The sequence below is a fragment of the Delphinus delphis genome, chromosome 4 (assembly GCF_949987515.2).
Source record: "Delphinus delphis chromosome 4, mDelDel1.2, whole genome shotgun sequence".
Classification (NCBI taxonomy): Eukaryota; Metazoa; Chordata; class Mammalia; order Artiodactyla; family Delphinidae; genus Delphinus; species Delphinus delphis.
In genome coordinates, this window is record NC_082686.1 from 65,811,711 (window position 1) to 65,838,793 (window position 27,083).

General features: G+C 40.3%; 1 protein-coding gene and 1 long non-coding RNA gene across 5 annotated transcripts in view; one reads left to right on the forward strand and one right to left on the reverse strand.

The window, feature by feature from the left end:
• The window catches only part of GSK3B (glycogen synthase kinase 3 beta), a 201,100-nt gene extending 193,528 nt beyond the window's left edge, over positions 1 to 7,572 (reverse strand). Inside the window, exon 1 of one of the 4 annotated variants that reach the window (XM_060010715.1) lies at positions 6,494 to 7,380. In XM_060010715.1, coding sequence (XP_059866698.1) covers positions 6,494 to 6,581 — 88 coding nt within the window. In that variant the 5' untranslated portion in view covers positions 6,582 to 7,380. Of the gene's footprint in view, positions 1 to 6,493 lie in introns of all 4 variants that reach the window. The other 3 variants (XM_060010717.1, XM_060010718.2, XM_060010716.1) reach the window with 3 other exon arrangements.
• Positions 7,573 to 8,395: 823 nt separating this feature from the next.
• On the forward strand, positions 8,396 to 17,072 carry LOC132424093 (uncharacterized). Its single transcript, XR_009519165.1, has 3 exons — positions 8,396 to 8,933; positions 10,643 to 10,747; positions 16,729 to 17,072. It is a non-coding gene; the product is annotated as an uncharacterized lncRNA (long non-coding RNA).
• The last annotated feature ends 10,011 nt before the right edge of the window (positions 17,073 to 27,083 follow it).

Here is a 27,083-nt window from a genome sequence, read left to right on the forward strand (position 1 = left end):
CCAATCATGAAAGTCTTACACAGTCACTGCTAAATTATCAATGAAAGACTATCCTAAAAGAAAAGGCACTTTAGCTTAACACTTGGAATCCAAGTGTTAAGGCAACAGCAATCCATTCTCTATAAAATATACAATAAAGAGCAAGAGCTCTAGAATCAGAATGCCTGTATTTGAATTCTAGCAGAGCAATCTTCTAGTCAGGTAATCTTGGACAAGTGGCTTCACTTCTCTAAATGTCATTTACCTATCTATAAGGTGGGGATAATAGTATTAGCTACTTTGTAGAGTTGTAATGATTAAAATGAGCTGTTGCATGTAAAGAATTTAGCAGATTGCTTATTAGCATTTAATAAACATTCAACAGACATATCACAAGTCAATCACGTTATTATTCACAGCCCCTTTCTATTAAAGCAACCTACTTATTTTTGGCTTCCTAAGCCAAGGAATTCAACATGATACAATTAATGGTAATGAAAAAATGGAGTATTAATGTTACTGCTTTGCACCAATGTTACCAATATTTTTGCCTGCCTTCCTACCATCTCTTTGGCATTAGGGCATGCTCATTAAATCCTAGGACTGTAAGTTCATTTAAATTATACCACCATCTAAAACACAAGTTTCTATGGGAGTTTGCTAGTGGCCTAGTGGTTAGGATTCCGGGCTTTCACTACCGTGGCCCAAGTTCAATCCCTGGTCCGGGAACTCAGATCCCACAAGCCCCGTGGTGCAGCCAAAAAAAAGTTTAAAATTTTAAAAATACAAGTTTCTAGGAAAATAGTGCCTCGTTCATCAGGAATGTTTACTTTTCATTATTAAATTGATTTCAAAGGACAATCAAGAAATTGACAACTCCAAACTATGTTAATAAAGGAACACGTTAAAGGTTCATATTCATGCCATTGTTGGCCATGGTATCCTGGAGACAAAAGGAAAACCTGGTTTGGCAAAATTAGTTTCAAAATAACCAAAACATCATTGCCTCAATATGATCACACTAAAATGCTTCTAAGAAAACTATTCAATACAAAAATATAAGATTCAATCATTTACAGAATTTCAACTTGCACACGCTTTGAAAGTACACTTTTCTCCCCAAAACATAAGCAAAAGTGAGAAAGGAGATCATAAACTAAGAATCCAAATCTACAAAGTTGTGTCTTTGTATCTTGTTTCAGACCAAGTATATTACAGACATGAGCATAAACTGAAATAATTACTGAATGTCCATCATGTGCTAAATATTAACTCATTTTTTAAAAAAACTAGAATAAAAACTCAATAATAGATAGAATAGAATAAATATCCCTTTATTTTATCAATTTAATGGTAGGAAACTTGGGAAAACAAATTGTTCTCCTTTAACTCTGTCAGTTTTTCCTTGCTGTTTTATTCACACAGGTCTTCATATAAATATACATTTCTATATCGCACTCAAACAAGGTCAAAGACAATTTATATAACCAAGGATGATTTGTACAACCCAAGATAGAAGCAAAGATTGCAACCTCTACTTTAAAACCAGTGAACCATGAAAATGCTTCTATCCTTGCAATCATGCAAGGTTCCCTTTCCATACTATCTCCTCCAACCCCTCCCCCCCCAAAATAGGCTAGAAAATGATGCTAAACATTCCAATAAATTCATTTACTCATGGTGATTATGTTCTTAGTAGAACAATATCTGGGAAATCAGGTTAGTTCTGTTAGTACCAGCATATAATCCCATCACACCCACATGCTCTGCCCCTCCATTCTCCTATTGCAGGGTGGAGCATCACAAGAGACACCACAATCCCACAGCCTGCCCAATCCCACCGCTGTCCCACAATCCCATGAGAGTTATTAAATGTATGGAACTGCAACACATGCACGTTTCACAGCCTTCTCTACACATAATGCACACAAAAAAACAGAGCTCCCTTGGTCTCAGAATCTGCTGCTGACACTTAAGGCTGCTTCCCCAGCCTTGCTGTTTCTCCAAAACAGTATCTCACACCAGCAACCTAAGTCCAAAACAAGGGGCAGACAGCACAGGATACAAGTATATACTGATTTTCAGCTGAACTATGCAAGTGAAATGAGAAGATGTCGCCTCATTTTCTAAATGCAATTCCCAACCAGTCATAAATTGATTTGTGAACCTCTGGGTTCCCTTGAAGTTTTTTCCTAGTACACTACTGTGCCTTAAAGTCATTTCACAATTAGCATTCTAGAGGTGCATGTAACAAGAGAGCATGCAATTTTTATATGAAGGTCTAGTTTTTTTAACAACTCTGGAAAGGGCTGGTTGGGAAAGGAATGAAAACAATGAAAATAAAAGTCTAGTTTTCAGTTTCACACATGAGCTCTCTTCCACAATGGATAATCTAGAAATTGGTTACATTCTAATAACCTGATTTTTATGTGTCACAAAGAGATTAAATTCCCTCTGGAATAGAAAAACTCTAAGTTGCCACCTGCTCTTTGGTTTTAGTCACCATACAACTAAATACTGCACAGTAATATGCAACTACTATTAATTATTCACTTCACTAAAAAAAATTGATCTAAAAAAGTTTTATATGAGGAAATAACTTGACTTAGCTAGACAACTAGCTAAATTTTCACTAACAGTTTATCAAAAAGATTTATTACTAATATTTTAACCAAAAGTCACCATAGACAGTCCCTCACTTTCTCTATTTTGAGAATATCATGTGATTCTACAGAAGAACTTCATAACTATTTACATTTATTTAATAACACTTGAATATGGACGAGGGCAAAAAAAAAAATGGGTTCACCATAGCGAGTAAAAAAAAAAAAAAAAAAAAAAATTCAGGGACTTCCCTGGTGGCACAGTGGTTAAGAATCCGCTTGCCAATGCAGGGTACACGGGTTCGAGCCCCGGTCTGGGAAGATCCACCATGCTGCGGAGCAACTAAGCCCGTGCACCACAACTATTGAGCCTGTGCTCTAGAGCCCACGAGCCACAACTACTGAGCCCACACGCCACAACTACTGAAGCCCAAGCACCTAGAGCCCGAGCTCTGTAACAAGAGAAGCCTCCGCAATGAGAAGCCCGTGCACCACAACTAGAGAGAGCCCACGTGTAGCAACGAAGACCCAACACAGCCAAAAAAAAATTCAAATATACTGTTTTAAACTTAGCTCAACAAAAAAAGGCAAAAAATACTTGTTATAAAATCAACTTTTAATTTCTGCTGGAGTCTGCATATTACCATTATTTTAAATGGAAGGTTTACTTAAGAATAACCATTATTTATGAAAAACTAGTTTTAAGCAAGTACCGAAGATTAAAGGCTGTATAAAATATCTAAAATTTTTATGTCACGGTTTAGCCCAAAAAATATTTTCATTGTTTTCAAATAAATTACCATCGGGTTATTATAACTAAGTTTCAAGTGTGAGGTTTTTGAATCTACATAAAAAATTATTTTCTTTTTTAGGACTTTAAATGGAATGCATATAAATAAAAACCTTTAGTTTACTAGTCCTGAAAATAAATCTGACAGTTTTGGGTTCAGAAAAATTAGAAACAGTTCAAGACTGTAAAGTTAAATATCATTGCCAGTAACCAACTGCTGCCTCTGAATTTCAAGAAAACCTATTGTATATTAAATTTTTAAAAAGTGAACTCAACTACCCTCTCATCTCAGCACTTTCTCAACTTTCCCATTACAATCAACAATATAACTTGGTGGTCAAATCTTCCAGACCAGTAACATCAGAATTTATTTTTAACTCCTGACTCCTTCCCAAATATTCCCCTTCAATCCAATCCAAAGCCCTGCCAGTTCTTCATTCACGCTGTCTTGCAAATGTGCTTTCATCTCATTTTCACACTTTATATTCTCATTCTTCATGACATACCCTACTACTCCCTAAAATGGCTCTGATGTTTTGCTACTAACCCATCAACTCAGCTGCCCAGATCGTCTTCAAATATTTCGTTCAGCAACCTACAGTAAATACCAATCTCTCTTGAATCTCAACCAAACTCTTACAGGCCCCCTTTGCCCTCCATCAGTTAACACATTTCCCAAATTCCATCTCCTCTTATTTTCCTATTTAGGCCCCTTTCATTCAGATTTACTAACCTGCTTTATAAATACAAAAATCACCACCTCTGTGTGTCTGTCCATTCCTTCCATCTAGAATCCTCTATGCTTCTCTGTCAATTCAAGTTACTGCCTCCTTTAACACCTGTCTTAAAACACACCTCTACAGAAGTCTTCTCTCTCCAGCCCTGTACCTCATCCCTTCATTTCTTGTCCCTCTGAACGAAGCACTTCTGTTTGCATTTATAATCTTGCAGTCATCATGACATTGTTTTCACATTTTGACCTATAACCTGTCTCAACAACTGACAAGATTTTCAGGCCAAGGACTATAATTTCTTACGTATCTCTCATTTGAACAGGGGTCCCTTAGAACACTAGCACTCCAACAAATGCTTAATTACTCCCCTTTCTTCCAAAATGTCCTTAAAGTCAGGGTTGTCAAAAACACATAATTAGCACTGATCTCCAACTTTTAAAATGTTAGGTTGACCTATATGGTAACAGAAAAGTCAACATTTTAACCTGCACACTTTGCAAGGGTTACTCCATCCTCAGGCAACATCCACACAGGATTCAAAGAGAATCCTGGAAATTAAATGAAAAGTCCCCAAATTTAATATTATAAGCTATCCTATTTTGCTCTCTGAAATAGATCTAATACATTAATTACCTAAAATTGATTTCAAGTGGTTTTTAAACCAAGATGAAAAACATCCTAACACTCCAGTACCACAAGAGGCTCTTAAGTAGCTATTATAAGATTTGCTTCATCACAGCAGAAAATTACCCCAGAATTTTAAAATATTCCTCTCAAATGACCCCATGAAGTGCTTAGAAAGCTTGACCATTCCCTGAAAGATGCATCATCAGCTTCCCTCTTCACATACCCTGCATTCTGAACTAGCTAGTCACCAAAAAAAAACTTAACTCTCAAAAATAATCTCCCATTCAGTTATTACCTTAGACTACCCTGTTTCAGGCAAGTTCCAAAAGCCAAAATAAATTGAAATTCTGAGTTCAAATAAGAGTGATCATTTTATGTTGCTTAAGGACATAATCAATTTCATATAACAGCAAATACTTTTTAAAAATCTCAGTTCAATTCTCTCCTTCTAGGCAGCAAAACAGTTTTTCTTTGCCCTCATCATGCCCCTTTCTGGAGGAATAAGGAAACAATACAGATATTTTTGTCAAATTCTGTAAGTATGTTTAAATAAACTGTCATTAAATACCACATAAACATATCCACATATAGAGAACATTAGAACATTGGACACTTAGTATAGACTTGGACACTCAACATAGACTTTTCTGCACAAATCAGGGAAGACGGTACAGTCTAGCAACAACCTTGAACACAGCCCAAGTATCCCTATTATATGCAGGACCACAGCCTTCTGCAAAACCTATGATGGAAAGGTCTAAATCCATATTCTTCTAACTCCATAGTCTTACCTAAATTCAACAGGAAAGCAATGCAAGAGTATTTTAAATAGTCTTAAGAAGGAACCCCTGAACTCTAGATCATTTAGCAAGTACTGAGTGCAATGGCACCCTAAAACTGAACTTTAATGATGAGTCAGTGACAATTAACATTCAACTTAGCATTTGGCAACATGACAATACAAGCCCCAATCAAAACTTGGACATACTTCCAAATTACCTTTTGATTAAACGTTAATTCTATAGTGGTAGATTGGTAATGTCAAAATGGAAAGGTTAAGAGATAACATATTATACCACTTATCCAATTTAGAACAATGCATGTTGAGATACTACTGCTACTGCATATCAATCAGCCCCACCGGTCCCTTCTAAAGGGAAGAATCAAAGCTTGCCTCCAAACCGTAATGTGGTTACGGAGCAAGTTCATCTCTAGATTATGAACACATACTTTGTATAGTCACATAGGCAAGAAAGAAATGTTACGAGACAGTGACATTTAGCTCCTCTATTAAGTATACAAAACTATGATAACTCCTGAGACCTGAGCTAACTAAACTATCCCTCATTCCAAAAGACACATTCTGCAAAGGCACATAATGGTTTATGAGTCTTGTCCTTCGCTTTATTCAAAAGGATGAGCAAGTAAACACTTCCATCGCTATTCTAAGATGGAAAAACTCAACCGCTTGATAAAGCTATCAACTGCAAGAAAACTATATGACAAGAACTAAGTTTCAGATCGAATCATCCAAATAAAAATCATATTCCCTCAATTCAAGGTTAATAAGACCGGGGGAGGGGATATGGGAGGAGAAAAGAGGGAGCTGCCTCATCCTTGACTGAAGACAGGTTTTTGCCCTTTTCCATTACCTCCGGCTGTTATATCAGAAGGTCTCATAATTTAAGATCCTGATATTTTAAAGTCTCTTATTTAAAGGGTGAGGTGGAAAGGGGGTGTAAAATAAAATCAATACTCACTGCTAACTTTCATGCTGCCAAAAGCTGAAGGCTGCTGCACTGGCTTGCAGCTCTCCGCAAAGGAGGTGGTTCTGGGCCGCCCTGACATGATCACTCTCTTTCCGAATCACCTTCTTTTCCTTCCTTCCTCCTCTTCTTCCTTTTGTTTTATGTTGGGGTGTTAGGTTAATGATAAATGCAGCATTAAGTTCTCCCACAAGAAAAAGACTTCGTCCTCTTGGCTTTTCACTCCTTTTGTACAGCTATAAAAAAAAGCGAGCGATGTATTTCTCCTTGAAGACAGATCAGTACGGATATTTAACATATAGATGATCGGGAGCTGGGAAAAAAATACAATTCTTTCCCCTCCCTTTCCTTGGAAGGGAGAAATGGTTGGGAGGTCCTAAAAAATATATATCACGTGAAACGGGGGCAGATACTTGATTGAAAATAAGTACTCTGAATATTATATTTTCCTCGGGGATTTTTTTTCCGAGTCAATGAAGAAGGGAAGCGGCGGAAGGATCACGAGTCTCACGCTTGAAAAGAAAGGGGGATGGGAAGGAGGGAGGGAGAGGGAGGGGGTGGCTCGGAGATGCGTCGGGAAACGCTGCGGCTCCGACAGCGGCGGGATCCGGCGGCCTGACGGCAGGGGCCCGGCGAACTGGAAGGCGGCGGAGTCGCGAGTCAGTCAGAGGCGGGCGGTGGCGGCGGCTCCCCTCCTCATTGCGCCAGGAGCAGCTGCACTCGGCGGCTGGATCCAGCGGCCATGGCGGCGGCGGTGGCGGAGGCAGCTCCCTTCAGACCCCAGGCAGCGGCTCCTCGACTGCTCCCCATACGCCGGGGACATGGGAACCCAGCAACCGCTTCCGTCCCTCGGGGCCCCCTCCCCCGTCCAAGGCACCAGCGCGGCCGCCCTCCCGCCCCTCGCTTCTGCACGGTCCCGCTCAGGAAGTGTCCGCGCTTTGCCCCCAGCCCGGGCCCTGTCAGTGGCTGCAGGGCCGGCTCCTCCTCGCTTCCTTCCTTCCTTTGTCACTCGGCCCGGGCGGCGGCGGCGGCGGCGGCAGCGGCAGCGGCAGCACAAACCTGCATTCGCCCGGGTCAGGGGCAGCTCTGTGTGAGGAGTGCCGTCTGCGCAGCCGCCTAGCTTTTCCCCACTCCCCCTCCCCCCTCCTACTCGTCCTCCGCCTCCTTCCTCCCCCACCCAGCCTTACACCGCCCAGCGCCCCCGCGTCCGCGTAACAGGCGTCTGGGAATCGCCGGCCGAGCCGAGTGTCCTCCCCCTTCGGTAGGGGAGCCGAAGCCCGAGCGGAACCAATCACGGATGTCGTTTGTTTGCAGATCCTCCCGGAAAAAGCCGATCGACCTGAGGAGCCAATTAGAAAGTGTCGCTGGAAATTCACGCCCAAGGACGGAAAATGCCGAAGATAGCCGACCGAGAAGAAGGTGGGTTCGCCTTGTCTTGTGGCTGGCTGGAGGAGAAATTCGACAATGGCAACAGTGACCAATCGGAGTCGCCGGCCCTCAGGAAAATGCTTGAAGAGTTAAGGACGGTGAAGCCCGGAGTCGCTGGTGAAACCGCACGGCTGGGCGCCGTGGCCGCTTTGTAATTGGCCGAAACTCCGCTGGGAGTGCACCTCCCTCGGTGATTGGTGAAGGAATGGGGCTTCCGAGGACAGTCTGGCCAGTCAGGACGTCCCCTCCCTCGACGAGGTGGGGAGAAGTTGAGAGCGAAGGGAGGGCATCTATAAAGCGCCTTCTCATTGGCCTGAAGCTCTGGAGCCGGAGTCGGGGCAAAAGGGAAAAGGAGGGAGGTCGAAACCCGTAGCGGCAGCCAATCGGCTCTCGCTGCCGTCCAATCGCAAGACCTAGCTGCAGTGTGATTGGCCTTCGGTCTCCGGTGGCGGTCCCTGGAGCGGGGAGAATCGCGACTGGGGTCGTGGCGGATGGTTAGACGGGCTCGCCTGCGGCTACTTGCAGCTTGTGTGGAAACTGCAGATAGGGAGCACGAGCCCTTCGCGAGCCGGTGTGAAGCTGCTGTGGTCGGCGGCGCTGGGCTCCGAGCGCTCGAGCGAACGGAGGGTTGAGGGGTCTCCCCACCCACTGGAGGCTCTCGGCGGGGCGGGGCTAATTCTGCGCGCCCGAGGCTCCCCTCCGCCCGAGAGAGCGCGTCCCGAGTGCCGGCGTCTTCCCAGGAAGGGCCAGACGGATTCAGGGCGCCTCCCCGGCTGGGTGCGAGCTCTCGGGCGCTAAACTGAGAACAAAGCTTCCAGACAGGCAGCGCCCCTCGGCGGCCGCGCCCCGCCCAGTCGCGGAGGCCATTGATAAGAGTGAGGGCGACTGCGCCTCGTGCGCCAGGCCAAACCCGGCCTTCCAGAAACGCCCCTGAGAAATGAGCTCATGCTGGCTGCGCGCGCTCTTCGGGCGCGACTGCCCAGCGCAGAACGGGCCCCAAAAGCAGGTGAGGGGAAGTGCCGTCAGGTCGGATATCCCGAAGACTCTGAGGAAACAGGGAGTCAGAATAGCCCTTTGTAGTTTTTGGTTCTTTGGAACTAGGGTGATCTATAAAAGTACTATATAAGTTGATTTCGCACGTAGGCCAGTGGTCAGATTCCCGTGGTTTGCCTAAGGACAGTGAGGTATGGCTACAGAAAAAGTAGAAAGGACAGTTGCCATCAGTCCCGTGGTGTCTGTAATTTCCACCTGCAGAGTCATCCCGTTCTGTTAAGATACTATCTCTGGGAGCACATATAAAAATACACATACTTGGTCAGGTTAACTAGATGTTGCTTTGTTAAACTGATGAGGAACTTGGGACAGAACAAAGTAAGCTTTGATGGGAGAACGGAAAGGTCTAGATAGTGTTTGCAAACTCAGATGTCTACAGGGGCCAGAAAAGCAAAGCAAATGAGTGAAACTGGCCTGGTGTAAAACAATAGGGAATGATAAGCAACGTGGCAAATTGGAGTGTCCCTGCTGTAACTGAAAGGAGCAGCTGTTCGGCTCTAGCAGATTGTTACCCTGAAGAATGTGGATCCAGTGTTCTGAGGTATTCTGGTTTTTTCCCCCAAGAGAAACCGTAAAGCAGGATTTTTCTATGAAATCCCTCGATTTTTACACCAATATTTCCAAACCCTACAGGCCGAATTAAAAACATCCCAGGGTAGATGTGGCCAACATGCAATCAATTTGTAATCTCAAACCTGGACATAGGTTTTTTTATATAGCCAGGAGTGGTAGCAGCTCTTGTTCTTTGCAATGAAGAGAGAACATGAGGCCTCTGGATGCCATGGAGAAGGGTAAAGAATGTTAAAAGCAAACTCAGTGCGTGGCAATTTTGTCAAATGATTGTTGCCTCTCCCTGCAAACTATTATGAAAGACCTTTGCCACTAGTCCCTAAAACACTGTGAGGCAAAGCTCTAAATCCTGCCTTCCTCTTTACTCCCCATCCCTACTCCCAGTTATACCAGCGGGAAAGTGAATAACAAATGTTTAGGTTATACAAATTGGAAACATGGCTATTCTTTTGTATATAATAAAGTACAAAAATAGTCTACCTTAAGGTTATGATTAATAGCTTTACTGTTGCTGCCTTCAAATATTTTGAACTGATGCTGTTTAAAATAAAAAAAAAAATCTGACCAAGAGGGGGGAAACTTTATAGGAAAAAATAAAAGTAGTTCAATCTAGAATTAGGACATAAGGAGGGAGAAGTTTAGGAGAAAATATAGAACCACTGAAATTAACATTCCATGATTGTTTCTCTGACCTTTCAAATTCTTCCTCTACCTTCCCGCCTGCTGTCAACCATTTATCAGTTTTTAATGATTTTAATAGTTAATGCTTCCTGAGTGTTTATAATGTGCCAGACACTGTTCTTAAGTGCTTCACACATGCTATCTCAAATTATAATCGTAAGTACTGTTACCAGCCTCCACTTAAAAGATGAGGAAACTCAAGGTCTGAAAGTTGTACTGACTTACCTAAGGTCCACAGAGCTAAAGTAAGCAGAACCAGGATTCAGATCTCTTGTACTTCTCTCTCAAACATAGTCCCCACCTCTCCTGGTCTTGCTTTATCTTAAATTCTAAGCCTTATGTCTTCAACTGTGTGTGCCTGGTTGTGAATACATCCCCTAGTTTGGTTTCTAATAGTTTGGTTTCCTTTAGGGCTCATCAGGTGGTCCCTTGCAAAGATCAGTGATTCTGAGCCACAGTAACCAACCAGAGGACTAGAAAAAGATGAATATAGGAAAGCTGGGTGATACAGAACAGGTAAGTAGTGTAGTAGAGGGGGGAAAAAAAGAGATTGGTGAGCCTGTCCACAAGGTAACGGTTATAAATTAAAATGCACAATGAACTGGCTTCTATAGTAATTACATGTATTTGTATAGCACTTTGCACTTGGGAAGTACTATTACGTTAATGAAGTTTACCAAGTACTGTTATGGAACTATTATTATGTTTTTACAAATGAGGAAACTACACAATAGCTCAGAATCACTTAGCTGCATTTTTAATTGAAACTAGAAGAAAATATATGCAGGTTTAATAATGAAGATAGCAAATAGAATGAGATGCTGTTTATTTAGATGAACCCAGGGTCAGTCAGTACAAACAGAAGTTCACTAGCAAACTCTTCCTAGGACCTCATTTAGTTAGCCAACGGATATTAAATACCTAAATGTTGTTGGGTGCTGGCCTTCAAAATTTAATAAGATATGGTCTCTGCTCCAGATATTTGCAGATACTGTAAGATGGAAAAGAGTTGTTTAGTAATGAACTCTAGGAAAACCCTCCAATAACAAGGTCGATGTGAAGATTAAGAGGAAGGAAAAGATTTTGCATTTACTGAGTGCTTGTTCAGTCCTTCCCTGAACCTCCAGAGACAGCCATTATTAACTCTTTTGTTAATAGATTGGGGAGGGGGGATGAGCAATAAGTACATTGATCAAGGCCACACAGTTAGAAAATGGCAGAGCTGGGATGGAATCTACAGCTGAGTATATTTGATCCAGCTTCTTTATACTAGATTACTCTGCTCTCCATCAAAAAATAATATTGTTTATCCCATTTATGTAAAATTGCATATGTGTGTGTGCTTGCACACCCACACATAAGAGTCTAGAAATATTCATTTTGATGGCATTTTGGATGATACTTACTGTATTCATGATTTCCAGTATTGTCTTCATTTTCCACCTTTACATAAGAAACAAAATACTTAAAAAGAGAAAACAAAGGTAAGACTGCAGACGAACCAAAGAAAAGAAGTAGCAGTGTGAAATCGCTCAGTTTGATTAAATCAATTTGATTTATAGGACACTGTGCCAAGTCTTAGGAATACAGGAGTGTGAAGATGAATAAAATCATTCAGAGGTGACTGTCTTGCTCCAGTCTTAGGGGGAGCTCTTGTAGAGTGGAGACGTGTAAACAGACAACACCACAATGTGATCTGGGCAGCTATGGAAGAAAAGTGGCCCAGAGATCATTTTCCAAGTTGTATTTAAACTACCGGTCTCCAAAGTTGCGTGTATATACCCAGAGGTTGTATGGGATGATCCTTTGGAATGCTAGAACTACTAAATCTTATTTTTATCTTAAAACGTAAGAAATTACCTTTCCAGTGGTTAATATACTGGTAGACAGTGGTGCCCTCCTCAGTCCCTATGTCAAAGGAAGGAGTCACATGGTCCACCATACAGTTTTCCTAAAGGAAGGGGATGAATCCACAGCCTAGAAGGGATTGTGAATATACGGTACCCTCCTGCTTTTTAAAAATTTCAGCAACATACGACACTTTACTTGTGCTTAATTAATGGATTTGCAGTCATATTATTTGATTTTTAACTAACTTGACCCTCATAGATTGAAAATGATTCCTGCAAATAAAGTGTAGATAAAAGAACAAACAAAATGGCAAAGCTCACATTCTACTCTTAGTAGGAACTCTTCATCAGTCACATCAATAGGTTAAAAACAATAATGAGCTAATCAAATTTGACAAGAAGTAGGCCTGAAATTTTTGGAATTTTTGAAATATGAACCATCCACTATTTTTTAGTCAAAATTTACCCTAAGGTTAAGTATGACATATAGCTAATGCCAGTGTGAAGTCTTCACAATTACCAAAATGTTTAAAGACTATGCATCTGGGACAGTTAATAATTTGGGGGGGCGGGGGGTTAGCGGTGAGAATAAAAAAGTATTGGGGGTACTTCCCTGGTGGCGCAGTGGTTAAGAATCCGCCTGCCAATGCAAGGGACATGGGTTCAAACCGTGGACCAGGAAGATTCGTACGTGCCACAGAGCAAGTAAGCCCGTGCGCCACAACTACTGAAGCCCACGCACCTAGAGCCCGTGCTCCGCAACGAGAGGCCACAGGAATGAGAAGCCCATGCACTGCAACAAAGAGTAGCCCCCGCTCACCACAACTAGAGAAAGCCTGCGCGCAGCAACAAAGACCCAATGCAGCCAAAAATTAATTAATTAATTTTTTAAAAAGTATTGGGCTTTAAATAATGTTGTTTTAAAATATTGTTTATTATGCCTGTTATCCTTTTTTATTCCTGTATATGTCTTATATATGCATATCATGTTAGCTCAAGAGTATATGTTTTATAAATATGCAGAATATTGGGGGGTTGATATTAAAATTTTTTACTAGTACAGTGTAAGAACAAAATAGTTTGTAGACCACTGTTTTTTTTGCTGTTTTTTGGGGTTTTTTTTAATAGATGTTTATTGGAGTATAATTGCTTCACGATACTGTGTTAGTTTCTGTTGTACAGCAAAGTGAATCAGCCATATGCATACACATTTCCCCATGTCCCCTCCCTCTTGAGCCTCCCTCCCAACCTCCCTATCCCACTGCTCTAGGTCATTGCAAAGCACTGAGCCGATCTCCCTGTGCTATGCTGCTGCTTCCCACCAGCCAACTATTTTACATTGGGTAGTATATGTATGTTGATGCTCCTCTCACTTTGCCCCAGCTTCACCCTCCCACCCCATGTCATCAAGTCCATTCTCTATGTCTACCTCTTTATTCCTGCCCTGCAACTAGGTTCATCAGTACCATTTTTTTTTTTTTAGATTCCATATATATGCATTAGCATACGGTATTTGTTTTTCTCTTTCTTACTTCACTCTGTATGACAGACTCTAGGTCCATCCACCTCACTACAAATAACTCAATTTTGTTTCTTTTTATGGCTAAGTAATACTCCATTTTTTATATGTGCCACATCTTTATCCATTCATCTTGTAGACCACTGTTTTAAACAAAGATTAGTTTTTTAGATGATGGAAGGGAAGAACATTCTAGGCAAAAAGAAGTTATGCAATGGCGGAAATATATGTTACAGGGTATCAGAGAACTGGAGGTAGTTTGAAATTATGTAGCATGTAAAATCTGGGCCTAGAGAAAAGAAAGGGAAACAGTATCAGATAATAAAGGTGTAGTTAAGTAAATTATGTTCTACTAAGTCCATATTATGTAAACAGAAAAAAGAATAAATACAAAGACTAATAACAACTTAATACTAATTAAAAAATATAGAACTTGATTGTATATTACCAATTTCCAATTCTGCAAAATATGAACATATTGAAAAGGAAGACAGAAATTAGAATAATTTTGTTAATATATTGGCATATTATAGATGAAAATATTCACTTTAACTGTTTTCATGTCATATTTTTACAATAAATCAATGTTTGTTGGGTTTTAAAAGGGAATTGGCTCCCTTTTCTTTACTGTGATTCACATATTCCTCAGAATGGCTCTCATTACATGGAATTCTTAACAAAAACTCCAAATTTCTCAGCAAAGCTTTCCAATGCTAACATTTCTACTGATAAGCCTTTGTATTATAAATTATACACTGTATTAATAAAACTAGCCAACATTTGTTATATGCAAGACATCTGCTAGGCACCTGATATAAAGAAGTACATGAGCCACCTGAGTGGCTCTGTGCCCTTAGTGAACTTATCCTCTGGGGAAACAACCTCATGAAAAGCTAAATAAGTAATTATTTAAGATCATATTTGAATCCATAAGTTGTAAGGCAGAACATAATTTGCTAATATGTTTGTTACTCATGCTCAAATGAATTGGTCATGCTGTCCTATTTAAAATAGGTAAATGGAGGACACTTCAATCTAAAGTGAATCTTAAAGGATGGGTAGTAGGATTTGGAGATGAAGAAAGGAAAGTGGAAGTAAACTATTTTCTACCACTTCATTTCCAACCCATCAGACAAACCCCCTTAGTAAACTTAGGTGGATCCAGCTGTCAGAGCAATTAAGGACAGTGTGAGTCTGTTCATTTGACTATAGGAAAACCAGTTTGGCTATAATAGAAAGCTGATAGAGGAGACTAATGGACGATAAAGCTTAAAAGGTAGTTTGGGGGCTTCCCTGGTGGCGCAGTGGTTGAGAGTCTGCCTGCCGATGCAGGGGGACATGGGTTCGTGCCCCGGTCCGGGAAGATCCCACATGCCGCGGAGCGGCTGGGCCCGTGAGCCATGGCCGCTGAGCCTGTGCATCTGGAGCCTGTGCTCCGCAGCGAGAGAGGCCACAACAGTAAGAGGCCCACGTACCGCGAAAAAAAAAAAAAAAAAGGTAGTTTGGGGCCAGATTTGAAAAAGCTTTGAATGTTATACCAAGAAATCTTGTAGACAATGGAGAATTATGGGAGGTAGCAGATGTAAGACATTGTCACTGCAGGAGAGCCTCTGGGGTAACATACACTGTGTGGTTTTTCCCGTTGCTGAAAATGTGCCCAGGGTAACAAGACAGCATATTTGATCATGCTTCTTATAACCAATGGGGTGTGCCCAAATGGGAAAATAATGGATGACTACCCAGAAAGAAGAGGGACAGTGTTTGAAACATTGCCACTATGAAGTAGACTCTGGTTATATTAAAAGTTTCATATCAAGCCTTTGATCATATAAATACTCTAATTTAACATCTAAAGAAGTATACTATCTAAAAAGAAAGCAAACACTCAGTGAATCCTTTTAGTTTTTTATGCTTGTCATATTTTTGCTCCAAAGAGGGTATAATCATGTGGTTAATACATTATAACTGATTAGATTATTTTGAGCTGTTTCAATTTTATTTCTTTTACTCCATTTCTATTCACAATTTTAAGAAAGGGCTTCTTTAGATAAGAGTGTAAATATTTCCACATTGAACTGAATAAGTGAATCCACATGAATTGAAAACAATAAGTATGTATTGATTGAATACTTTGACTTAAGTATACTTTACAACATTCTAGGTGATTCAGCCTTGTTTTATGTGCATTAAATGTATTAAATTAAAAGTGCAAAACTCTCAGTTGGAACAAATACTTTAAGAACTCATTAGCCAGCAGTAAATCAGAAATGGTCATATTTTCTTGTTCACATGGAACTAGGACTCACATCTGAGAATACAGCAAAACTGTAGGTCTTTTTTTTTTTTTTTTTGCGGTATACGGGCCTCTCACTGTTGTGGCCTCTCCCGTTGCAGAGCACAAGCTCCAGACGCGCAGGCTCAGCGGCCCAGCTGCTCTGTAGCATGTGGGATCTTCCCAGACCGGGGCATGAACCCATGTCCCCTGCATCGGCAGGCGGACTCTCAACCACTGCGCCACCAGGGAAGCCGAAAACTCTAGGTCTTTATATCTGGTTGATGCTGAATGTGAAAGTTACAAGAAAATTGGCATTCTGTTTCTTGGCTATTAAACAGCTCAACTTGGAGTTGGGGGAAACACTTGAAGAGAAATTAAGTCCCATGGATTATCCAAGAAGGAATTCCAGAATGCAGAGACAGCCTGTCTTCTTCAGTCAGGCCACAGTTTCATTTGGATTGTGGCCATCAAGAGGCATCATTGCTCTGACTTCATTCCTGTGCCCTGTGGGATGGAATTCTGAAAGGGGATGGGAGAGAATGCACAAAGCCCCAAGGAGTGTGTGTCCCTGTATGACATCCAGATGAGAGGGTAGTAGGAAGTACCATATATCAGACCAGAAAGGATTCTTGGCGGAAGGTTTATAGCTCAGTGTTGTAAACCCATTAATATTTTTCTGTGTCTATCATTCATTATTTTTATAATTTATACTGTATATGTATTGATAGTGCCCATTACTTGAAGATAAAAGTAATAATTCAGGAAAAAGAATCCTAAATGATTCTTACTACTTTTTAGGAGCATTCAAGAGTCTCAGAAAAATACTAACACAGATTTTTTTTTTCTTTTTGAGGAATCAACATGTCTGAGACAGCTGAGCACTTCCTCTTTTCAGTCCTCTTCTATTTTCTCGAATTATGTCTTTACAATTTGAATGCAGTTTTACATTTAGTCTTCCTATCAAAAGTGATCCAGTTGGGACTTCCCTGGTGGTCCAGTGGGTAAGATTCCACACTCCCAATGCGGGGGGCCCAGGTTCAATCCCTGGTCGGGGAACTAGATCCTGAATGCATGCTGCAACTAAGTCTGCATAACAGAACTAAGAAGTCTGCATGCCGCAATGAAGATCCCACATGCAGCAACAAAGATCCTGCAAGCCACAACTAAGACCGGCACAGCCAAATAAATAAATAAATATTAAAAAAAAAAAAGTGATCCAGTTACTCCAATTTTTATCGTTAAATGCTTTGGCTGTGGTTCTATGAAAGTTTTATAAATGTTGCTGGGTTTGTGTTTGAAAAACACAATATTGAATATCCTGATTCCATTAGGAAGTGTTTATTATGTGTCTGCTGCATGCCCAGAACTGTGCCAGATATGGTGGGAAACACATTTGCTCACAGCAAATTGAGAAAACTAAAAACTATACATGTTTAAACTATAAACTATATATGTTTTAATATTTTCAAGGTCAAAAGGGTATGGGCTCCTTCAGAATTCAAAACAAATCTCTTACAGAGCAAAGTCAGCTGGAACGCTATGTAAGTAAACTATTCCATAGAGGTTAAGCTTTTAATCTAGCATGAGAGGAGTTAAAATGAAGTACTTCTAAGCACCAGAGAAACCATCAAGTGAAAAATTCATCAACAGGAGTTGCCAAAAGACACACATAGTTTACCTTTTATCTTTCTTCCTGCTTAAATGGAATTACATGGAGATGTAAAGCATTTCTCTTGACCTCAGTTGATGCTGTGCACATAATAGGAACTCAGTAAATGCTGGCAAAATGAGCAATATGATTACAATTGAAAAAGTGAAACCTAATTATAACCGTTAAAATTAGAACTTTATAAAATATTTGCATATGGAGAGGGACTCTGAGGAAATGTCCAAGAATAAAAACATTTGATTTATTGATTTGTTGGTTTTCTGAAAGTTTTTTCTTACATTAAATTTTTTTCCATTATTGTTGCTGCAATATAACTTGGGTATCAAATTTTAAAAAGTAGGTGCATTCAAATACTTAACAGAGAATCACAGCTTGAGACAAACCTCTGTCCACCACTGGGGTTCAAACATATCTTGGCATATCTGGCAAATTAGTGGGTTTAGACTGCCAAGAGGGTGATTTACATAAGGGTTTTGGCAGAAAGACTGCCAAGAAGTGTGGGTGCCATCAAGGAGGGTGTTGGCCAGGCTACTTTTTGATCAGTTTGCACTGCTACAATGCACTAGTCAGTATTCCACTTGGTCAATGCCCGTACCAGGCCAGCTGAACCAATTTTGAATGTTAACTCTTGGATTGAGAGGACAGTGCTTACCTATCTTAAAGATTCATACTCTCATGCAGTCTCATGGACTCCTCTTGGAAAGCACCATAACCAGAAATAGGAGTGCACTAAAATCTTTATTACATCACAAAATATAATCCAAAGATGAGTGATTGGGTGTTTTTTCTACTTCTGAGGAAATACGATACAATTTTGCAGTATTGGAGACTCCAGCAAACACAGAAGCATTTTGATTCCTTGAGAACCACACTGTAGATCATGAAAATGTCCAGTAGAAGGTTGTGGTGACCTGGCTTAATGGGACTGACTCAGCGATGAGTGCCAGAAGTGTTCAAAGACAGCAGAAATCTCAGCAGCAGACATCCATGTGGCCACAGAAAAGACTTGTTCTTGAGTCCATGTAGAACACTCTCCACAGGCTCTTAGAAATTATGGGCAGGGGACTTTGCAAGGAGCTGGAGGTCCTGCAACAGCAGGGAAGCCAGGAGCCAGTGAAATATGGATTATAAAACCATTACTAATAAGTTCATAATTATAGTTTTTAGTTCATAAAGAATATGAAATGTGAGAAGTGAATCTGCTGAATCTCACTCAGTGCTCCCCATCCCCCACATGCTACTTATCAGTGTGAGCATTTCATGGAACTAAGCCTGCTGATAGTTTTTAAAATACAGGGCTTGGGACTTGCCTGGTGGCGCAGTGGATAAGACTCCATGCTCCCAGTGCAGGAGGCCCAGGTTCAATCCCTGGTCGGGAAACTGGATCCCACATGCATGCCGGAACTAAGAGTTTGCATGCCACAACTAAGGAGCCCGTGTGCCGCAACTAAGAGCTGGTGAGCCACAACTAAGGAGTGCACCTGCCACAACAAAGACCCGGTGCAACCAAATAAATAAATAAATAAACAAAATACAGGGCTTATTTTTCTTACAACATGACCCATAATACAAGTTAAATACAATTCTTCATCTGGTTCAATGAAAGAAACACTGGTACGTTCCAATACTGGGAGAAAAACTAATAAATAAAAAGACAGACTTTATTATCTATGGTCCTTTAAAGAGTAATTTTGGATGTATACATCCAAAAATGCTGTTTTTAGAACCTAAATCTTGCCAAAGAGGCAACTCCAGGGGTTTACCTTTCATATAGTGCTTAATAGGCTCATAATGAACATTATAGAATTGGACATGTACCAGACAAAACCCGTAAGGTAGATAAAACAGGTAATAGTACTCCCATTTTACAGATTAAAAATGGAGGCAAAGAGAACTATAATTAGGTTTCTGGCTCAACTTTACCACATTGATCAGTAAATATTTACTGAGCAGTCACAGTTATATGGCATTCCACTATGTTCTTGGAATATATATTTTTAAAGGCATGAAGGTATGCTCTGAGCAGGCAAGAGAAGTCTCTCATAAAATGAAAGTAGCTTACAATGTGACATCGTTTTAAAAATTTTTTTCATGGGCCTTCTTTTTCTCATTGGTCTATTTACTCCCTTTATATGGTGTAGTAATTGGTGTTTAATAACTGCATTAAAATAAACAGACCCTTTGAAAACAAATACTGTTGGAGTACAGAACACTATTCATGGCATCTACCATATGAATCAGAGATTTTTTTAAAAGAAAGATGTACATATAGAGTCCCACCAGATTTGAAATACGGTTTAACTAGTGAACACACTGAATACTTATTATGTGCAAAGTGGTGTTCTTTTTTTTTTTTTTTTTTTTTTTTGCGGTACGCGGGCCTCTCACTGTTGTGGCCTCTCCCGTTGCGGGAGATATTTGTTGAATGAATAAATAGATGGCTATAATAGTTCATTATTGGTCCATAGTAGCATATGATAAATACCAAGAAAATGAGAGAATGTGTATATATAGATTGGAGTTCAGGTGATAGTTGGAATAGAGAATGGAATACTCTACTGGTCAGACCCATCTTGCCTACTCACTCCTGCACATAGAGTAATGTCCCCACAAGAAAAAGAGGAATTCTGTTACAAAAAAAATTTAAGGTGAAAGGCTGGGACAGCACACTGACAAAACTAAAGTTACCCCTGGCCACTATAGGCCTATTTAGTTTAAATTTTTCAGTAGGATATTTGCCATACCCAGAAAGCAGCAGGAGGTGCAAGGCCAGTGCCTAGAAGAAAATCTGGAGCTATATCAAGAGAACAAGGGATTATCCACTAACTCTGTAGGATGAATGAGGCATCTAAGAAACAGTGGAATTTAGAGAACAGAGTTGAGATGTTGACTCCCTCATTTTTAAGGATTGCAAAGGTATGGAAATAGTAGAAAGAATGGTTCGAGAGGGTAAGCAGTGGACCATTATATCAATTTTTTTAAAAGACTGCAAAATGATATTATATTTATCATTAGGAAGTCATTAGAGTCCTCTATAACTATGTAGAGTCAGAATTATGAAGGTGAGGTCAGGTTGCAGATCAATTCTGAATAGCCAAAAGAATAATTCAGCTGAAGAAACCAGGGATTACAGGTAACTAAGAGTATACTAAGAAGATATGCGGATACTAATGTTTATCTTGGAAGCAAAACAGAAATTGTTCTGATACCAGTAGTGTCTTGGAGGAGCAACTTGAGGTCAGTATGATGATCACTCTAGAAGCCAAGAGTTGGCACAGAGACAGGTATTCTTCTAAGTTAAGATTTGCATTACTTGGTCATACAATGGAAAATTGAGCTTAGTCTGGAATCTCCTTCATGGAAAAAGTACAATTTGAGATAATCCACGTTGATGTTTTATACATTTACAGGGAACTTGGTACTCTATAGGATTTTGGAAAAGACACACTAAAATTTATCTCCAAAGTGAATGAGTCCAAAGCTGCAAATTTCAGAGACTGGCTAAAGCTTCATCAAGCAATTTGATAGATTTTTTTTTTCTTTTAGAAAGTAGCTCAGGACCCAGTGAATCTGGGGACACTCTTGAGTACTTCTGCCAGGTGCCCATTTAAAAGACTGATCCCTGGGACTTCCCTGGTGGCGCAGTGGTTAAGGATCCGCCTGCCATGCAGGGGACATGTGTTCGATCCCTGGTCCGGAAGATCCCACATGCCACGGAGCAACTACTGAGCCTGCGCTCTAGAGCCCATAAGCCACAACTACTGAGCCTGCGTGCCACAACTACTGAAGCCCGCTCGCCTAGAGCCTATGCTCCGCAACAAGAAAAGCCACCACAATGAGAAGCCCGCGCACCACAACAAAGAGTAGCCTCCGCTCACCGCAACTAGAGAAAGCCTCCACGCAGTGAAGACCCAACGCAGCCAAAAAGTAATTAATTTTAAAAAAATAAAGACTGATCTCTCTCCTTGAACTTTAATGTTGAGGCCATAACCTATTGGCATTCAGATGACAATTTATGAAAGAGGCCTCATCATTCTCCCAAAAGAAACAACTTGTTCCCTGCCAAAATTAGGATTACTTTGCTTTAGGGAGCGGGTGCATACTATGCTGACAGCCAAATGATGATTTGCCAAAAATATCAAACTGCCATAGTGGATGGCAAAGGAGCTTCATATAACCCAGAAGGGAGAGGGTATTAGGGATGGCCTTCCAGGCAGATGATGAGGGACCTGCTGAAGTCTGTGCTGAAAGCAAAATAGTCATAATTGGGCATGGCACTAACTTAATGAGCTGGCAAATCGGAAACCACTTTGGTAAAGGTAAATCACTGGGTAGGGGTTTTAAGCCCTAAGTGTTAAGGCCTAGGGCAGGCATAGCAAAAATGAGGACCTGTGGCACCATTTATTCCATTTCTATGCATGTAGAGACATGGATGACAGATAACGCAGTCTCAGGGTCCTTCTCAGTCTCAGGGTCCTTCTCAAATCAACACAGCATTTTAAGTAGGCACTGCCTATTAGTGGGATCCGTCAGGTCGTTCGAAACCTATTTCCTTGCCTGCGAACTGCTCCCATATGACAGATGCCTGGTCTACCCTTAGGTGAGAGGATAATGGTCCTGAAGAAAAGGACTTGGCTGTGGGAGGGGCTTTCATCTCACAAGAGGTTGGGCAACACAACTAAGTGAATGTCCACTCATGAGGATGTCCAGGAGCTCAGGGATCCACTTGCATTCAGCTTACCCCCAGAAGTGTACTGCCATGCTTCATTACTCATGGCCCACTGCCCAAGAGTACCTGATCTGAGTAGACATCAGCTAAGCAAACCTTTCCATAAAGAGATGCTAATGCAGCCAGGCTCCCTGTGGTTGGTTGCTTCTTGGCCTTGGCTTAGGACTGTTTCTGCTGTTGGAAAATACTTGGTTTTTGAGGGGATGTAATGAGATAACACCTGTGAAAATTGTTCGAAATCTTTAAAGGCCTGTACTCTTGTAGGGGATATGGGTGAGGATGATTATTGGGAGATAACAAAGAGTTAAGCCCAGAATTTTTCCTTTGGCTTACAATTTCTTATTTAATTAGTTCTTTTCCATAATACTGGAGTGGAATATTTTCCCCTCTGGGAGGCAAAAATAATGAGATGAATGCTTGACTTTGTTATTATTGTGTATGTATAACATCCTTACGACTCCAACACATCCTACACACTTGTCAAATTAACTCTCACACCACTGTCATCACTTCACCCAGCTGCTCAGGAACCTAAATTGATTCCCCTGTCTGTTGTAGAAAATGTAAGCTCTTCTGTCTTGCATTCAAAGTTGTCCTTCAAACATCACTAATTATTAGAGAAATGCAAATCAAAACTACAGTGAGATATCACCTCACACCAGTCAGAATGGCCATCATCAAAAAATCTACAAACAATAAATGCTGGAGAGGGTGTGGAGCAAAGAGAACCCTCCTACAATGTTGGTGGGAATATAAATCAGCAGAGCCACTATGGAGAACAGTATGGAGGTTGATTAAAAAACTAAAAATAGAACTATCATATGACCCAGCAATCCCACTCCTAGGCATATACCTGGAGACAACCATAATTCGAAAAGATACATGCACCCCAGTGTTCATTGCAGCAATATTTACAATAGCCAGGACATGGAAGCAACCTAAATGTCCATCAACAGAGGAATGGATAAAGAAGATGTGGTACATATATACAATGGAATATTACTCAGCCATAAAAAAGAACAAAATAATGCCATTTTCAGCAACATGGTTGGACCTAGAGATTGTCATACTGAGTGAAGTAAGTCAGACACAGAAAGACAAATATTATATGATATCACTTATATGTGGAATCTAAAAAAAATATGATACAAATGAACTTATTTACAAAACAGAAACAGACTCATAGACTTTGAAAACAAACTTACAGTTACTAAAGGGGAAAGGTGCGGGAAGGGATAAATCAGGAGTTTGGGATTAACTTATACACACTACTATATATAAAATAGACAATCAACAAGGACCGACAGTATAGTATAAGGAACTCTACTCAACACTCTGTAATGGCCTATATGGGAAAAGAATCTAAAAAAAGAGTGGCTAGGGGCTTCCCTGGTGGCGCAGTGGTTGAGAGTCTGCCTGCCGATGCAGGGGATGTGGGTTCATGCCCCGGTCCGGGAAGATCCTACATGCCGCGGAGCGGCTGGGCCTGTGAGCCATGGCTGCTGAGCCTGCGCGTCAGAGCCTGTGCTCCACAACGGGAGTGGCCACAGCAGTGAGAGGCCCGCGTACCACAAAAAAAAAAAAAAGAGTGAATATATGTATATGTACAACTGATTCACTTTGCTGTACACCTGAAACTAACACAACATTGTAAATCAACTATACGCCAAACATTTTTTTTTAATTAAAAGAAAAACAAACCAAAGTCCTCATTCAACTATACACCGCTTCCACTCACCCACCAACCTCCACCACCTTTCCAGTCTCACCTCTTCCTGCTTCACATTGTAGAAGCAGGTACTGTTGGAACTGGCAATCATCAAAAAGATGGTTGCTCCCAATGTTCATAGCAGCACTATTTACAAGTACCAAGATATGAAAGCAACCCGTGTTCATCAACAGATGAATGGATAAAGAAAATGTGGTATATATATACAATGGAATACTATTCAGCCATAAAAAAGAATGAAATTTTTCCATTTGCAGCAACATGGATGGACTTAGAGGGCATTATGCTAAGTGAAATAAGTCAGACACAGAAAGACAGACACTGTATGATATCACTTATATGTGGACTCTAAAAAATATAACAAACTAGTGAACATAACAAAAAAGAAGCAGAGTCACAGATATAGAGAACAAACTAGTGCTTACCAGTGGGGAGAGGGAAGGGGAGGGGCAATAGGGGTAGGGGAGTAAGAAGTACAAACTATTATGTATAAAATAAGCTACAAGGATATACTGTACACCACAGGGAGTATAGCCAATATTTTATAACTATAAATGGAGTATACCCTTTAAAAATTGTGAATCACTGTATTGTACACATAACATATAATATTGCACATCAACTATACTTCAATAATTTAAAAAAAGATGGTGCTCATCCAATCTTCGTATTTTATAGTTGGGAAAACTAAAGCCCAGAGAGGTGAGGTGATATTCCCAAGGCCATACACAACCCCTCCACTGTGGCCAAGACAACATGCTTTCCATTCCCCACACAACTTGTTCCTCTGGTCCTAAGCACTGGGATAGGATGGGTAGAACCCGTACCCAGGGAACAGCGTGGCATGGGATAAATGATGCATAAAGCAATATTGAGAATTAAAAACCCAATGTGCCTTCAACATACTGTGTTTGCAGCAAATGTCCTTTATGTAGAATTTGCCACCCTCTTAATAGGGAATTCACTAAAGGTGGAAATTAATCTGTAAAACTTTTGTTCTACTGGCTTTGGAAGGAATATTTGTGACAATTGTCCTCTATCTAAATAGAATGAATTGTTCAGGTCTAGAAATGATTAAAGATATGTCAGGGTTTCCCTGGGGAATGGCCCATTGAGTTATTATTTGCCCAGTTTTTTCTCTGAATTGAAGCTAATAAGGTCATTTCAAGGGTAACTGTATTGAGGAACCTCGGTACAATCACCCTGTTACAACTTGCCCAGCTAGAAGCTAGGAAACCACACCTTCTTTAGAAGGTTTATGTGGTTGAAAATGGGAGGTGGGTAGTGATTTAAACCTTACTGATTATCATGAATGGCAGGAAGAGGAAAAAGTGAAGGAAAAGCCTTGATTATAAAAATATTGTTCAAGAAAATCAAAGGAAGTTTTATAAATGTTCAAATACATAATGTAATTCAAAATGAGACTGATCAACTTTCTACATCTGCTTTGATGAGTAGATAAGAATACTTACAATTCATGTATTAAGTATTTGAATATAAATTTCTCCTTATAAAGTATTTGAGGGTGTTTTTTTATAAGTTTTCTTTACTACTTAAATCATCGCCATGGAACTTAAAAAAATAAAATATTTCTCATCATCATTTTTACATATATATAGACTATAGTACTTATTCAGATTATTAAAAATTCCAAATAAATGGAGCCTGAATTAATGAAGTTTTAATATGCCTACAAGTAAGGGCATTAGTCTGAGTGTCTTGGTCAAGATATAGTACTTTTCACATTTTACCACTAACAAAAATATCTCTATTCCACTAGGACCTGCCCACAACAAAGCCCAAAGAAGCAGACTGTCTTCTACAACTCTTTCTATTTTCTACAAAATAGAAAATGGTTGTTTTAGTATAAAAATTCACCCTTCACCCCTGCTTACACACACACACAAATCCTCAAGTAATTGACTCCTCAGGAAGATGCTTCATTTCGGCCATGGCTTCCCTCTATCCTGGCATGTGGCAGAGGAGCCCTCCACGACCCAGGGTGAGAAGCAGGGTGTGATCGATCTATATTTAGGAAGACTTGACAAGTCAGTCATCTAATTTGAGTGGGGAAGAGTGGTCACACTTTGCATAATCTAAATCTCAGTAAATGTTTATTAACTGGAATATTGTTGACTATTGAGAACTTTTTGTAGCTGAGAAACTCTATTTAGATATAACGTATTAATAATATAAAGATCAATATTAGCCAATCAGTCTCTTGGTACATAATTCTTTTAAGCTCATGACTCAAGAAAAACAGCAAGATGTGCTTTACCACTTCTCCTCTTAGGTGGGCTCCAGTCTCTTCTGTTTATTCTCACATCTGCAATTGAACACCATTCCCCTGCTTGAGATCAAAGTAACTTTACCTCTTTTCAATGTTTTCTTAACATCACACCACTTCTCAAAGAGTAAGGAGGTGAGGGCTATGCTTCCTGATTTTTGCTTCTTGCTCCAAGCATAGATTGAAAATCCTTTTATTTTAATATTATTATTTTTTTGGCCATGCCAGGCAGCATGTGGGATCTTAGTTTCCAGACCAGGGATGGAACCCGTGCCCCCTGCAGTGGAAGGGCAGAGTCTTAACCACTTGACCACCAGGGAAGTCCAAAAATCCTTTTATTTTAAATTGAAGTATAGTTGATTTACAATGTTGCATTAGTTTCAGGTATACAGAAAAGTGATTCCATTTATATACATATTCTTTTTCAGATTCTTTTCCATTATAGGTTATTAGAAGATACTGAATGTAGTTCCCTGTGCCATAGAGTAGGTCTTTGTTGTTTATCTATTTTATATATAATATCTGTTAATCCCAAGTTCCTAATTTATCCCTCCCTCCCCTTTCCTGTTTGGTAACAGTAGGTTTGTTTTCGATGTCTGTGAGTCTATTTCTATTTTGTAAATAAGTTCATAAAAATTCTTCTTTGCTTGGCTTTGGCATTATGGGTACATCTTGATCCATTCCAGGGTTTGTCTTCCTGACACACCAGATGCAGAATGGTGTAGTGCTGTCTTTCTTCTCCTGGGTTAAATGCACATCAGACAGGCCTCAGATCCTCTTTGCCATGCCCACAG